General features: G+C 43.0%; 1 protein-coding gene across 9 annotated transcripts in view; it reads right to left on the reverse strand.

Moving 5' to 3' along the window:
- LOC140399108 (histone-lysine N-methyltransferase EHMT1-like) overlaps positions 1-14,125 on the reverse strand; it is a 206,042-nt gene extending 191,917 nt beyond the window's left edge. For 2 of the 9 annotated variants that reach the window (XM_072488283.1, XM_072488276.1), the window contains exon 1: positions 13,159-13,935. In XM_072488283.1, the coding sequence (XP_072344384.1) occupies positions 13,159-13,233 (75 nt within the window). In that variant the 5' untranslated portion in view covers positions 13,234-13,935. Of the gene's footprint in view, positions 1-13,158; positions 13,936-14,046 lie in introns of those variants that run through there. The other 7 variants (XM_072488275.1, XM_072488274.1, XM_072488278.1 and 4 more) reach the window with 6 other exon arrangements.
- Positions 14,126-17,236: the final 3,111 nt, after the last annotated feature.

Raw genomic sequence — 17,236 nt, forward strand, 5'->3', positions numbered from 1 at the left:
TCCGAGGGTTCACTTTCAGGAAGGCCGATCTGACTTCAGAAGCTGTGACGGTGGGTATGGGTTTGTCCAGGCTGCTGGGGCACTCGACAGCAGATTGATGGTTTCCTGCTCGATTCGATCATAGAATGCATTGAGTTCATTGTGGAGGGGTACACAGCTGCAGGAGATACTGCTCGGCTTCGCTTTGTAGCCCATTATGTTGTTTAGGTCTTGCCACAACCAACGAGGATCTGTAACGCTAGTCTGTGACTCTAGCTTGGTATGATATGGTCTCTTGGCATCCAGGATGGCTTTGCAGAGGTCGTACCTGAATTTCTTGTATGGGTCAGGTTCACCTGACTTGAATGCCTCAGACCTTTCCTTCAGTAGGGAGTCAATCTCCCGATTAAGCCGTGGTTTCCGGTTGGGGAACGTACATACTTCTTTCCTTGGCACGCAGTCATCCACACATTTGCTGATGAAGTCTGTGACAGTGATGGCATACTCATTTAGGTTGGTCGCTGAGTTCTTAAATACGGACGGTCCACTGTCTCCAAGCAGTCACGTAGGAGCTCTTCTGTTTCCTTGGACCAACACTGCTCAACTTTCTTAGCCGGATTCTCCCACTTAAGTTTCCGCTTATATGCAGAGAGGACGAGCACTGTCTTATGGTCTGATTTTCCAAAGTGCGGTCGGGGATAGAACTGTAGGTGCCCTTGATTTTTGTGTAGCAGTGGTCAAGAGTGTTGTCGCCCCTGGGCAGCAGTGGTTAGCATTGCTACCTCACGCCACCGAGGTCCCAGGTTCGATCCTGGCTCTGGGTCAGTGTCCGTGTGGAGTTTGCACATTCTCCCCGTGTTTGCATGAGTTTCGACCCCACAACCGAAACATGTGCAGGGTAGGTGGATTGGTCACGCTACATTGCCCCTTAATAGGAAAAAATGAATTGGATGCTCTAAAAAAATTTTTTTTTTTTTTTTTTTTTAAATGTGTGTTGTCGCCCCTGGTGGGACAGGTGATGTGTTGATAGAACATTGGCAGTATACTCGTGAGGTTGGCCTTGTTGAAGTCCCAGCCCACGATGAACAAGGCCTCTTGTTTTGTTGTTGTTTATAACTGTGTACAGTTCGTCCAGCGCCTTCCTCACTTCTGCCTGGGGTGGGATGTAGAATGGCTGAAGTGAACTCACGTGGAAGGGAGTATGGGCGGCACTTCACGGTCAGGTATTCCAGATCTGGGGAGTAGTAGGTCGCCAAGGTCGGCACATTCAAGCACCAGGAGTGATGAGTAGCCAAACCCCTCCACCCTTCGCTTTGCCTGATGATGCGGTGCGGTCCACCCGATGAATTGAGAAGCCTTCAGGTTGTATTGCACAGTCCGTTGAGGCAGGGGTGAATCAGAGCACACAGCAGTCGCTTACTTCCCTCTGAGAGGTAAGTCTGGCGTTAAGTTTGTCCAGTTTGCTTTCGATCGCTTGGGCGTTTGCCAGGAGTATGCTGGGGAGTGTCTCAAAACCACGTTGCTTCAGACTCACCTGCAGACCACGCGTTACCCTCACTTCCTCGGTCGACGACTGTGGCTGGATGGTCCCGGGATTTGATAAGAGAAGACTGACTTTGTGGCAGATGGCTGGTCGAGTCTGGCGGGGGTCGGGGCACTGGTTACGTTTCCGGGGTCGCGTCTGGCAGGGTCCCGGGCGCTGGTTGCGGTATTGAGGTTGCCTGGGTGGGCATGTTTGCGATAAGAACATAAGAACTAGGAGCCAGGAGTAGGCCATCTGGCCCCTCGAGCCATTCAATGAGATCATGGCTGATCTTTTGTGGACTCAGCTCCACTTTCCGGCCCGAACGCCATAACCCTTAATCCCTTTATTCTTTAAAAAACTATCTATCTTTATCTTAAAAACATTTAATGAAGGAGCCTCCACTGCTTCACTGGGCAAGGAATTCCATAGATTCACAACCCTTTGGGTGAAGAAGTTCCTCCTAAGCTCAGTTATAAATCTGCTTCTCCTTATTTTGAGGCAATACCCCCACGTTCTGCTTTCACCCGCCAGTGGAAACAACCTGCCCACATCTATCCTATCTCTTCCCTTCATAATTTTATATGTTTCTAATATGTTGCATCCTTCTAAATTCCAACGAGTATAGTCCCAGTGTACTCAACCTCTCCTCATAATCCAACCCCGTCAGCTCTGGGATTAACCTAGTGAATCTCCTCTGTACACTCTCCAGTGTCAGTACGTCCTTTCTCAGGTAAGGAGACCAAAACTGAACACAATACTCCAGGTGTGGCCTCACTAACACCTTATACAATTGCAGCATAACCTCCCTAGTCTTAAACTCCATCACTCTAGCAACGAAGGACAAAACTCCACTTGCCTTCTTAATCACCCGTAAACAACTTTTTGCGACTCGTGCACTAGCACACCCAGGTCTCTCTGCACAGCAGCATGTTTTAATATTTTATCATTTAAATAATAATCCCTTTTGCTGTTATTCCTACCAAAACGGATAACCTCACATTTGTCAACATTGTATTCCATCTGCCAGACCCTAGCCCATTCGCTTAACCTATCCAAATCCCTCTGCAGACCTCCGGTATCCTCTGCACTTTTTGCTTTACCACTCATCTTAGTGTCGTCTGCAAACTTGGGCACATTGCACTTGGTCCCCAACTCCAAATCATCTATGTAAATTGTGAACAATTGTAGGCCCAACACTGATCCCTGAGGGACACTAGCTACTGATTGCCAACCAGAGAAACACCCATTAATCCCCAATCTTTGCTTTCTATTAATTAACCAATCCTCTATCCATGCTACTACTTTCCCCTTAATGCCATGCATCTTTATCTTATGCAGCAACCTTTTGTGTGGCACCTTGTCAAAAGCTTTCTGCAAATCCAGATATACCACATCCATTGGCTCCCTGTTATCTACTGCACTGGTAATGTCCTCAAAAAATTCCACTAAATTAGTTAGGCACGACCTGCCCTTTATGAACCCATGCTGTGCCTGCCCAATCGGACAATTTCCATCCAGATGCCTCGCTATTTTTTCCTTGATGATAGATCCCAGCATCTTCCCTATTACCCGCTTTCTGCCTACCTCCTTTTTTAAACTGTGTCACGTTTGCTAATTTCCAATCCGCCGGGACCACCCCGGGGTTTAGTGAATTTTGGTAAATTATCACTAGTGCATTTGCAATTTCCCTAGCCATTTCTCTTAGCACTCTGGGGTGCACTCCATCAGGGCCAGGAGACTAGTCTACCTTTAGCCCCATGAGCTTGCCCATCACTACCTCCTTTGTGATAACAATCATCTCAAGGTCCTCACCTGTCATAGCCTCATTGCCATCAGTCACTGGCATGTTATTTGTGTCTTCCACTGTGAAGACCGACCCCAGAAACCTGTTCAGTTCCTCAGCCATTTCCTCATCTCCCATTATTAAATCTCTCTTCTCATCCTCTAAAGGACCAATATTTACCTTAGCCACTCTTTTTTGTTTTATATATTTGTAGAAACTTTTACTATGTGTTTTTATATTCTGAGCAAGTTTACTCTCATAATCGATCTTCCTCTTCTTTATAGCTTTTTTTAGTATCTTTCTGTTGCCCCCTAAAGATTTCCCAGTCCTCTAGTCTCCCACTAATCTTTGCCACTTTGTATGCTTTCTCCTTCAATTTGATACTCTCCCTTATTTCCTTAAGACATCCACAGTCGATTTTCCCTCTTTCTACCGCCCTTCCTTTTTGTTGGTATAAACCTTTGCTGAGCACTGTGAAAAATAGCTTGGAAGGTTCTCCATTGTTCCCCCATAAAGACTTTGTTTCCAGTTTGCCTTCGCTAGCTGTTCTCTCATCCCATTGTAATCTCCTTTGTTTAAGCACAAAACACTAGTGTTTGATTTTACCTTCTCACCCTGCATCTGTATTTTAAATTCCACCATATTGTGATCGCTCCTTCCGAGAGGATCCCTAATTATGGGATCATTAATCAATCCGGTCTCATTACACAGGCCGATCCGGTCGGGTCCCGGTGTTCTGCGAGTCCTTGCGCGGGGTCTCCGCCGTTTCAGGGGTCTTGGGTCACAGGCAGGGGCTTCCTGAGGCAGGTTGGGCTGGGTCCCGTGTTCTGCTCCTTCCTTGTGACTTGCTCTTCGACAGCTGGCACAGACATGATAGGCTGAATGGCTCCTTTTGTACTGTAACCATTCCTTGATTTGTGTTCAAAAACATACCAGGATGCTCCTGGACTAAAATTATCTACTTTAAAATGATATACAACAGAAAAAGAATTATTTTCAAAAGAGAAGAGTACTTAGTAAGATGACCATTCAACTGTTGTGCCAAATGGAGCCTGATGACCTTAAACGTGTACACTTCTTTGGATTTGAACTACAGGCCTGGCTCTAAAGTCTTATTCCCAACGAGTGAGCAAAGCCATCCTGTTGGAAAGAATCACTTTCCAGGACATCAATCCTTTACCAGCAGATTCTATGGAGAGCAGGAAGCAAGCTTCACAATCTTTGAAATTATACTGAATATATTTGATGCTGCAAAGCCCTTGAGAGCTAGCAGAATCAAGTACTTTGTTTAACTCTGGTGTAACAGAATACAATTTGCTTTCAAAAAAATGTCACGGTACCCCAGTAACAAATAGTAAAAAATGAATCTTCCCCAACCAAATTAAAGTAGACATATTGCCATGGTGGAAATAAGCAAGAGTAAAAGCAATTTCAACAAGCTGGACAATAGGTGGGACATTTGAAGAATTGTAATATGGTTGACCTGTTGACAAAGAGTATAAGGAGGGACAATATACTATTATTGTAGAGAATGTGGACCTTTCACTGCTGTAGGAGCGATGGAAACCTGACTAAAGGGGAATAGAGGTGATGTGGAGATGCCAGCGTTGGACTGGGACGGGTACAGTAAGAATTCCTACAAAACCAGGTTAAAGTTCAACAGGCTTGTTTCGAACCTGATGAAGGAGCTGCGCTCCAAAAGCTAGTGATTCGAAACAAATCTGTTGGGATGCCTGGTGTTGTAAGAATTCTTACTAAGGGGAGTAGAGACAGAGCAAGAACAGGAGAGTAAACAAGAAATAAACTAAGGACAGGGAGCACAAAATAGAGACAAAAATCTGAGAAATGGGCATCAAGATCATTAGAAAAGTGACAAATTGAGAGAAGACGAGGGTAATTAATAAAAGGGAATAAATGAAAAAATACAGAACTAGAGCGAACAAAAAGGAGGGAAAGAACAAGTGATAGCACGGACAAAAGAAAAAGAGGAAGTGCAGAAAAAAACTATAAAAGACAACAGGAACAAGTGTTCAAGAGGGGGCATTAAATCGAAGTGAGGCAGAAAGAACACAAACAATTAAGAAAAAAAAGCACTAGAAATTAAGAAATAATAAAAGTAAGGAATGTGTATGTGAACTCGAGACTAATGCACAAAAATTAATGAAAAAGGTCAAAACATTAGAGATTTGGCTGAAAAGGTCAGAACACAAAATGAGAAAGTAGGGTGACAGTACAGAAGTAATGAAATAAAAAGATGAAGTACAAGCGAGAACACATTAGCAAGTAAATTAGTGAAAACATATGGGGCAAATGAGAGAGAAAATACACAGAATAGGGGGTGGGTGGCAAATCAGAATCACAATTGTTACAGTGCAAGTGGTGGTGATTTTGTCCATTGTGTCTGCACCAGCTCTCCAAACGAGCATCATGACTTGATGCCATTTCCTATACCCCTACACATTGTTTCTAGTCAAGTCATCTTCTCATGCCCTCTTGAATGCCTGGATTGAACCTGTCTCCACCGCACTTTCAGGCAGTGCGTTCCAGATCCGCAGCACTCGTTGTGTGAAAGTTGTTTTTAAAAATCACATCACATCTGCTTCTTTTGCAAATCACTTAGAGTTGGGGTTTTTTAAATTCCAATTAAGGGCAATTTAGTGTAGCCAATCCACCTACCCTGCACATGTTTGAGCTGTGGGGGTGAGACCCACACAGACACGGGGAGAATGTGCAAACTCCACACTGACAATGACCCGGGGCCAGAATCAAACCCAGATCCTAGGCGCTGAGGCAGCTGCCGTGCCACCTGCAAATCAGTTTAAATCTGTGCCCTCGCATTCTTCATCCGTTTATGAGCAGGAGGTTTCTCCCTGTTATCTCTGACCAGGCCTTTCATGATTTTGAACATCTCAATCAAATCTCTTGAGCCTGCTTCTCTCCAAGGATAATATTCTTGCCCTCTCCAATATATCCTCATAGCTGACGTTTCTCATCCCTGGAACCATTTGTGTGAACGTCTTCTGAAATCTCTCCAATGCATTCACATCCTTCCTGTAGTGTGGCTGCTAGAACTATACACAATATTCCAGGGCAGGCACAAGTGTCAGATATGGAGAGGGGGTATGTATGTGGCAGGCGAACAGATGGGCCAGAGGCCGTTCCAAATGCAAGGCAAGGCGGGTAAGTGAGGGTGACCCACGCAAGGAGAACAACTGCAAGCAGGAGCAACAAGTGAGGAAAATTACAAGCATGAGAAAAAAAAACAGAAGGGAGAGAACACAAAGGAGAAAAAGAATTAAGAATTGCGTGACTACCACTTTGTTCAAAGAAGTAAAATGATTTGAGTATAACATAGCATAAAACAATACAAAATATATCAGCAGACTATATGTCAGCACTCCATGTGCTTGGCCACTTGAATCCTACCAGAATTACAGAATCTCTGCATTGCTAATGTGAAAGGCAGTAACAGAATAAGCCAGGCACTTTCTCCAAAGGACTGGAGAAGACAAAAATTGAGTCACCACCATTGAGTCTTACACCATCCCCAAGAACTTGTATGATATACTGACAAAGGCCTTTAAGCAGATCTTATGTCAACCCTCCAAGTCCAAGAAAGATCTGGGCTGGGGCAAGGAGGAAAAAAGAAAAAGAAATGAAAATATTAAGATAATTCTTTACATTTGTAGACAACCTCAAATGTAAAGATTTTGAGACACACTACAAGTTCCTTCACAGAGCTTTAGGAAAAGCATGGCAAATACAGATCACGACATATTTTGCTGTTTCAGCAGTCTACAATATTTGCACTGATCAGGGGCGGCATGTGGTGCAGTGGATAGCACTAGGACTGCTGCACTGAGGACCCGGGTTCAAATCCCGGCCCTGGGTCACTGTCAGTGTGAAGTTTGCACATTCTCCCCATGTCTGCGTGGGTTTCACCCCCACAACCCAAAGATGTGCAGGTTAGGTGGATTGGCCATGCTAAATTGTCCCTTAATTGGAACAAAAAAATAATTGGGTACTCTAAATTTAAAAAATGTATATATTTGCACTGATCCAAACAACGCCAAAAAAGAAACTACTCATTATTTTTAAGCTTTCTAATCACAGGGATGTTAAACTCTTAAAACCTCTCATGGAAGTATGAAATAGGTGAACAGTAATAGCCAAATAATTCCTGCAATCTTAAGAACCAGATTCTGCTGCACATAACATATATGATAGCAAGATTACAAAGAATAGGTCAGACAATGCTGCAAACATAGCTCAGTTTAGTCTGGTGAGATATCTTGAGGATTTTGTTTTGACATTTCTGTTCAGTCATAAAATTCAAGATCTCCCAGTACAAACTGTCTACACTTTGGATATGGACATTCATGAACACACAAGAGAACTTATTCAAAACTGTTGAGTTTATGGTGTTATAAATGTGTAACTGTGAAAGAATTTTGGAAAATATGTGGATGAACAATTTCTGTGAGCAGTGGAGAACTTAATGAAATTTGGTCAAATGTGTTAACCTTAATTTTTTTCAGTTTCCATTATTAATTTACTCTTCCATCAATCTTCTAAACTTGGAGGAAACTTTATACACGTTCAGGAGTCAACAGTCATTTCATTGAAGATTAATTGTCTGTGGGCTCTCAAACATTTACAGCTACTGCGGTCATGCATTATCTAAATGAAATGAAGGTAAAAATCTAAGCAATGTAGAATAAATCTTATGCAAACATTTATTCAAATACTCCAAAAAAATTATAACACGTAACTGAAATTGGTACTTTCGGCTGCATCAAGCGCAGCTCATTGGATTGTTTTCTACACTAAAATAATATGCAGTGTGATTACTTGTCATTACCCAGTTTCATGGAGACTGAAGAACAACCATATCCTGGGTGAACAGCTCATTCTGGAATTTAATAATTGGTATTAAAAATTAATTTAAGATCATCGTACATGAAGCACGTGGAGCCATAATCCAGTGGTTTTGTGCAACAATTGAATATGAAGGGGCTGTTTTTTTTTTAATCATCTCATGTACCCAATTCTGGCATGAATACATGGTGAAACCAAGGCAAATTCAAAACCAAGATGATGCAAATCTAGAAATTAACTCCAAAGTAGATTTTTAGTGTGCCAATTCATGTCAGTTATAAATCCTGTTGGAGCTTACTTGTTAAAAGAAAACAAGTTTTGGTTTCAGTCACGAGACCTTCCATCTTTGAGAAAAATGTATCTGTGGTCTTCGAATCAATGCTAAGATTGTACACACTTTTGCACTATGAAATCTCAAACATTAATGCATCTTTCACCAGTTTATTTCACATGTGGTCAAATTTATAAAATTCATACTAACAATGAAAATATTTTCCAAATATCTGTTGAAGCAAGGACTTCGGGAAAGTAAGCTAAAGTTTAATCTTTGATTTGTTTTTGAAAATGAGTTTGTTTCCAAGTCCATCTGAATATAGTATACAGCTCAACTCCCCCTATTAGCTGTTTGTATTTTTGAGCATGTAGTTGGAGATCATTTCACTGCAGATGCAGCCATTTTGTAGTCCAAGCTTCTGACAGATAAATGGGGCTGCCATTTGCAGACATAAGCATAATGCAGCATGAGTTCTACTACTGTTTCACTATGTACTGTTGTATGCAACTCACAAATGTTGTGTGTACAATAATCCAAAAGAAAATAATTGTCCCATTAATAAAATAGAATAATAGGCTGTTCATCAGGATACATATTGAACAATCTCTAAAATAGACTTAAGTATTTTAAGAGCTCGCATGGACAATCTTCCACTAATAAAGCTGTAACAAAAAATTTAAATCTAAAAACAGTGAACTGTTATTTATTGTAGCGCCAGATAGTTATCCATTCACTTAATCATCCATTCACATTCTATATTACTGCATGCAGTTTCAAGCAGTTTTTGACCATACTGGGAGTTCCTTATTCCTAGACAATGTACAGATAAGTTGGGCATGAACACGTATATACATCATTTCAGATACCAAAGGCTGCTGCAAAAGACAATAAGTTTTTAAAATAAATTATATCTAGACAACAACACAATCTGGTACAGGAATTTTTGCAACTTCGTAATCAAAACTTTGACAGAACAAATCCACAACCAACACAACCGTGTTTGCAACCTACTGATGAACCAAAATCTAACTGCTATTATAAAAGATTTTTATCTGAAATCAATCCTTTTTACATTTGAAAATGTTCCCCATAGAACTTTCAATGATGCTAGTTCTAGAATTCTAGCAAAGCCAAGTTTCAATAATGTTTAATTTCAACAAAGCGTTGTACCCTGCCAAAATTAACTCAACTCCCAACATAAATTGATCATTTCTTTCTAAACAGGCAGTGTGTTGCAAATTCACCCAAAAATGTTTAAAATGTTTTCAACTCTGCTGTGCCACGCTGAAAAGTAGGTAATTTTACCAACAGTGTTGTAAGACACAAAAGATTGGTAACTATGATTGAGGAATTTGGATGACAGCACAACTTGATAGATTAAAAAAACACAAGTCCTTTTTTAATCAAGCTTTAATTCTGACAATTTCATTTCTGCGGGCATATCTCTTGTATTTACAATAAAGAATCTGAACATGTGGAATTTGACGGTACTTCAGCTAATGGTTTGCTGCTGTACCAATTCTTCAACATGGTAACGATTATAGTCCATCTCTGATCCAGCTCATTACTACACCTATATTCATCATTTAAAATAACATGTTGATACACAATATAGTAAAATATTACTCTATTCTTGGATTAAAAACACTTGCACGTTGTTTTCTCAACATCAAAATTGCTCCCAGTTTATTGGTCAATACCCCTGTTATTGATCAACACCCCAAACAATATTATAGATCCTTGAGAAGATCAGCAAACAATTTACTTGTCTACACCGTGCAATTACCAATCTGTCAAAATATAATTTTGGATTGTGCCTTAATACATTTCAACCAGATGCCACTTTGTACAGTGAATGCCCTAGCTGACACGTACACATATTAGAATTACTGTACTGGTAAACTCATTTCGCTTCACTGGTTAAATAAAACTTCTCTTAAAGATCTACATATTGGGATCTCTACATATTGGGAGAAAGAAAGTTAACCACAGCTATGATCAACTTGCTTCCGAGGCTAGCAATTTTTAAGAATCCAAATTGGTAAGAGACAGCATAAAAAGCATATTTTTTATATTATTCTTCAACACACTGCAGGAAACTGTGTTTACACTGCATAAACTACACATGCTGTACCAATCTTAAAATCTCAAGAGCGTTACATGTTTAAATAGCACAACAGAGTACACCATAAGACTTAATAGGCTGTGTTCAATCAACAGTAGCAAACACAAAAGCTGGCATTGTCCCATTTCAACATTCTTCCAATAAGACACCAGATGAAGACAACTGAAACTCACAAGAACATTGCAACTACAGTAGGCAAGGCTTTCAGAAAGATGTGCAAATTATTCATATAATGAAGGATGGTCCTATAGTGGTTAGTTTGATCAGCTCCATCTCAATACTGTACAGCAAAGAAGTCAACTCTTCTACTCCCCCTATAGGTTCAGTTACATTCTCTGAGCATGCTCATTGGATATAAATTCACTGCAGATTCAGCCATTTCATGGTCCAAGCTGCTAGTGGCAGACATGAAGGCCTGCCATTTGAAGACTAAGCCACTGTACTACTTTGAATCTTAAAAAGAAACCTCGTCATTTATTTTTTATAATACAGAATTTAAGATAATAAATTCAAAATATTTCAGATTTTGTTTTGTTATTGAAAAATTACAGTTTAAACAGAAATATGAACATATTCTTCCATTTTGTAAATGTCTTCAACACCACTTACACAAAACAGAATTTAAAACATAGCATCATAGGCAGCTCTCCAGCCCTACCCAACATAAGCCATGTTAATTCACAGGTTTAAAAAATTGGACATTGTGCATTAGTCCAATTTCAATTTTCTGAAGAATGCCACTTTTGCATAGAGAATAGTTACAGGAACTAAGGTGATGCAGGTTGGAAGTCATCAAAAGATAACTTTAAACACCACAATACAAATATAGTGAAGGATGTACAGACATATTATCATTCTTTTACAATTTTATTTCAGAAAGGTTAACCTTAACACAAACACCAAGGGAATGTCAGAAGTCGGCTACCGACTTTAAAAGGTTAAATAGCTACAAAACCCCTAAACGCCAATAAGGTTTGTTTCAAGTCATTTAACATTCCAAATGTAGATTTGAAGCTTAAAAAACCATGCCGTAACCCATTTTTCAGATTCCCTTAATCCAAAACTGAAAAAAGACTAATTACCAAAAATTGTTCTCCACTTGGTAAATATAAACAGGGGTTGGAATACACTGAAAACAACTAAGATTCTGTGTGATAGGGACAGAACAACATCCAATCATTCCTCAGTTAAATCCACGGTTAAATTTTATCCATTTAAAATATTAGCCAGCACTAAGATCTTCAAATTTAAATTCAGATTTGTAGTAATTCCAAAAATAATTGAGAACTCTTTGTATGCCCCATGGTGATGAAAAAGTCAACTTGAAGTTCCCCCTAAACAAATAAAATTTAATTTAACCATATTACTAACATTCACCAGAAATGAAGTACACCATTGCTGTGTTAAAACATAAATGTCCCAGGCATATGTTTCAAGAGCAGTTGTGTGGATAAATACAAGATGTTGAATCTGCTAATGGTTAAAAGATGTCAACATGCAACAAGATACAATTTAAAATAACTCTTTTCATCATTAACACCAATTATGATGACAGCCAAAGTTAAAGTGACCAACATCTTCATTGATTTGGAAGATTTCAAGTTTTATCAATTTGAGATCATCAATCACCAACAATAACGGAGATGCAACAGCAATTTCACTTCAATATCTTTATCCAATGTAAAGATCAAAGATAAAACTTTTTCCAATAAGTTAAAAACGGTCTTTCCACTTGGTGCTACGATCTTGTAGAGATTTGTTGCATTCTATCTACCTTACATTGTGAAGAATTGGACACACCTGGAAGATTCCCAAAAAATTGTGGATAAAAAGCAATTATTTGTCAAACAGGCTTAGAAGAACCTGAAGGAAGTAATAAAGAGTATCTTGAATATGAAAATCAGGCCTGTCTGACTTCACTGAAATGATAAATTTAGTCACCACCTAAGTGGAATCTCCAGATTCAGAATGCAGAATATCAGAATGCAGTTAAGGCCTCTACTTTAGGCTTATTAATGACAAGGGAAAGTGAGATTCTGAAGGTTACATTTTGGCATAATCACTGACACAAACTGGAAAGTGAAGAAACATTAACCGAGACAAAGATACCAAATGCCCAGCATTGGACACTGCCAACCATACCGCTTCAAGATATTAAACTACTGTAAATTTAGTGAGCAAGGTAATTCAACACTTAAGATCATCCAATAACAAGCAAGCGAGGAACGCAAGGTTAACATGCAATGATTGAATGCAGGTAAAATGAACGTGTCATTCACCTGCCGAACAATTGAGTTTGCTTAGCAGCTCAATAACTCCTTAGTATAGAACACAATAAATCTTGAACCACTTTTAACTGTACCACCAGATGACAATAACCAAATAACCAACCACCAAAAGAAAGCTCATCTCCTTTATACAGTGCACAGCCCTACAAATGCAATCAGAATCGTCTTGGAGAAATGGAAGCAGCTTTTTTGTTTTAAGAAAAAAAACTTCATTTTTGTTTTAAATATCAATGGTCACTGTGTAAACAAAAGAATCGGCAAACAATGCAAGAAGTGCAGAGAACAGATAGTGTGTAAAAAGACCACCTTTCCAACTTGTAAGAGCTCAACTTCCAAGAGGCTTCTGTTGACCATTGGGAATGGTGTCCATCCATCCTCCATACTCTAAAACTGCACCCCCACCAAAAAGCAAAAGCACTTTTTTTTCTCTCTCCTTTTTTGAACGTGCTGGTTGGCAACTGTCGAGTACAGAGGGCGAGGCTCGCACGTTATAAGCAAAACCACGCTGTTCTCATCTATCCAGAGGCCGGATACATGAGGGGGGGGGGTCTGGTTGATGTGTGTAGGGGAGGTAGAAGGGAGATCTTTAACAACAAAAACAAAAAAGCCCCTCACACTCTCCTACACACACGCGCGCGCGCGTTTTCCGGCCGTCTGGCCAAACAAAAAAATCTTGTAGAGTGTGAGAGAGAGAGACTCGCTCGACGTTGGGAGCCAGCCTTGCGTTCCCGTGTTACCCGGTACCCAGGAACCAGGCTGACGGCGGCGCCTCCGCTGGGCAGACATGGGCGGCGCATTGGTTATACAGGGTTCGGGGCGGCACGCTCCAGGGCTCTCCGGTCAGCAGGCCAGCCCAGCCTCTCCCCTTCCATGCCCACTCCTCCTCCCGCAGCTTCTTTTTTTAAACGACGCACACAAAGCGCCAATTTTTAATGTGCGGGTGTGGAGGGAGAGGGAGAGGGGGGGGGGAAAAATAGCCCGAGCTGCCCCGGCTGGTATTTTAAAAGCAGCAGGCGGCACTCTGACGGTTGGGGCCTCCGGCGAGAACATGCACCTCCCGCCAACTCTCTTCTCTCCCGCCCGCGGCGTGTGTGGTTTTTTTTTTTGGGGGGGGCGGTGGTAATTGTAGTGGAGGAGGAGGAGGAGGGGGGGGGTGAAGGGCGAAGTGCAAGAGGGAAAAGTTGGTGCTTTTACCTCAGGATCCGGTGAAGCCATGGCTCAGGCTCAGCTCGTGTGACGCAGCGCCCGCCCGCCGCGTGACGTCATCGCCGCCCAGAGCCACACTGGCTCAGAGACAGAGTGGAGCATCTTGTGAGTGTGTGAATGAGTGAGTGGAGCATCTCTGAGTGTATATGTGAGTGAGTGGAACATCTCTGAGTGTGTGTGTGTGTGACTGGGTGTGAGGAGCATCTCTGGTGTGTGAATGAGTGAGTGGAGCATCTCTTGAGTGTATGAATGAGTGGAGCATCTCTGGTGTGTGTGAGTGGTGCATCTCAGAGTGTGTGATGTGAGTAGGTGGAGCATCTCTGAGTGGGTGTGAGTGAGTGGAGCATCTCTGATTGTGTGTGTAAGTGGTGCATCTCAGAGTGGGTGTGATGTATGAGAGTGACCTGAGTGAGTAAGAGAGAGACTGAGTGGAGCATCTCTGAGTGTGTGTGTATATCTGACTGGAGCCATCCTGTGAGTGAGAGTGTGTGAGTGTGACTGAGTTAAGAATCCCTGACGGTGGCCTGGCCCGCGATCGGGGCCCACCGATCTGCGGGCGGGCCTGTGCCGTGGGGGGCACTCTTTCCCTCCGCGCCGGCCTCTGTAAAGCTCCGCCATAGTGGCGCGGAGAAGAAACCCCCTGCGCATACGCAGTGATTACACCAGCGGTTCTGCGCATGCGCCAGAACACGCTGGCGCTCCCGCGCATGCACCAACTCGCGGAGGCCTTTCGCCGCCGGTTGGTGCGGCGCCAACCACTCCAGCGCTGGCATAGCCCCCGGATGTGCGGAGGATTCCGCAACTTCCGGGCGGCCCGACGCCGGAGTGGTTCACGCCACTCTTTGGCGCCGGTACGGCACGCCCGCCGGTTGGGGGAGAATCCTGGCCTGTGTGTATGTCTGACTGCAGCCATCATAGTACATAGAACATACAATCAGAAGGAGGATATTTGGCCCATCGAGTCTGCATCGACCCACTTAAGCCCTCACTTTCACCCTATCCCCGTAACCCAACGACCCCTCCTAACGCTTTTGGTCACTCAGGGCAATTTATCATGGCCAATCAACCTAACCTGCACGTCTTTGGACTGTGGGAAGAAACCGGAGCACCCGGAGGAAACCCACGTAGACACAGGGAGAACGTGCAGACTCCGCACAGACAGTGACCCAGCGGGGAATTGAACCTGGGACCCTGGCGCTGTGAAGCCACAGTGCTAGCCACTTGTGCTACCGTACTGCCCATCGAATGAGTGAGTGAGACTAATTGGAACATCCCATTGTGTACGTATGTGTGAGGGAGTAAGTGAGTGGAGAATCCCTGAATGTATGTACGTCCGACTGCAGCTATCCTGTGAGTAAGAGAGAGAGAGAGAGACTGAGTGGAGTATCTCCGAGTGTGAGTGAGTAAGTGGAGCATCCCTGAGTGTGTGTATGTCTGACTGCAGCCACCCAGTGAGTGAGTGAGTGTGACTGAGTGGATCATCCCACAGTGTTTGTGTGTGTGTAACTGCGTGGAGCATCCCTAAGTGTGTGTGTGTGTCTGACTGGAGCCATCCTGTGTGTGTGTGAGCATGGCTGACTACCTGACTGGAATGTGATTGTCAGAAGCAATCCTGAGTGCAGCGTATATGTGTGACTGTCTGACGGGATCAATCCTGAGTGTAGAGTGTGTGTGTGGACTATCTTAACGGGAGCAATCCTGAGTGTGTGTATGACTGTCTGACAGGAACAATCCAGAGTGTGTATATGATTGTCTGACAGTAGCAATCATGAGTGTGTGTGTGTATAACTGTCTGATAGTAGTCCTGAGTGCAAGTGAGTATGTGTGTGTGAAAGTTTGACTGGAACAATCTTGAGTGAATGTGCCTGTGTATGTATGTATGGCTGTGTGACTGGAATAACCTTAAGTGTGTGTGTGTCTGGAAGCAATCCTGAGTATGTTTGTGTGACTGGAGCATTCTTGAGTGTGTGTTTGACTGGGAGTGTGTGGACCTGTGACTGGAGCCATCCAGAGTGTGTCTGTTGTGTGTCTTGACAGGGACAATCCTGACATGAACAACCTTGACTGTGTGTGCGTGTATGACTGGAACAACCCTGTGTTTGTGTGTATCTCTGACTGGAGCAACCCTGAGTGTGTGTGTATGTGTGTGTCCAGAGCAACCCTGAGTGTGTGTATATGTGTGTCTGGAGCAATCCTGTGTGTGTGACATGAACAACCTTGACTGTGTGTGCGTGTCTGACTGGAACAACCCTGTGTTTGTGTGTGTGTGTCTCTGACTGGAGCAACCCTGAGTGTGTGTGTATGTGTGTCTGTCTAGAGCAACCCTGAGTGTGTGTGTGTGTCTGACTGGAGCAACCCTGAGTGTGTCTGCTGTGTGTCTTGACAGGGACAACCCTCAGTGCGTCTGACATGAACAACCTTGACTGTGTGTGTGTGTCTGACTGGAACAACCCTGAGTTTGTGTGTGTGTGTCTGTCTGACTGGAACAACCCTGAGTTTGTGTGTGTGTCTCTCTGACTGGAGCAACCCTGAGTATGTGTGTGTGTCTAGAGCAACCCTGAGTGTGTGTGTCTGACTGGAGCAACCCTGAATGTGTGTGTGTCTAACTGGAACAACCCTGTGTGTGCATGTGTGTGTGTGTGTCTGACTGGAACAACCCTGAGTTTTTATGTGTGTGTCTGATTGGAGCAACCCTGAGTTTTTGTGTGTGTGTGTCTGATTGGAGCAACCCTGAGTTTGTGTTTGCGTGTTTGTCTGGACCATTCCTAACTGTATCTGTGTGTCTAATTGGAGCAACCCTGTGTGTGTGTTTGTGCCTGTGACTGGAGCAACTGTGAGTGTGTCTGACTGGAGCAATCCAGAGTGTGTGCGTCTGACTGGACCATTCCTAAGAATACCTATGTGTCTGACTGGAGCAACCTTGTGTGTGTGGCTTGAGAGGAACAAACCTGTGTGTGTCTGTGACTGGAGCAACCCTGAATGTGTGTCTGACAAGAATAAACCCTGAGTGTGTGTGTGTGTGTCTTGACATGAGCAATCCTGAGGTCTGTCTGACTGGAGAAACACTGACCGGGATTCTTCAAAATGGCGGCTAAGTGTTGATGCCGGCATAAACACCGGAGTGTTGCACGCCGGCGTCAACGGGCCTCTTTGCCCAGCAATTCTGTAGCCCACAGGG

The sequence above is a fragment of the Scyliorhinus torazame genome, chromosome 22 (genome assembly GCF_047496885.1).
Source record: "Scyliorhinus torazame isolate Kashiwa2021f chromosome 22, sScyTor2.1, whole genome shotgun sequence".
NCBI lineage: Eukaryota > Metazoa > Chordata > Chondrichthyes > Carcharhiniformes > Scyliorhinidae > Scyliorhinus > Scyliorhinus torazame.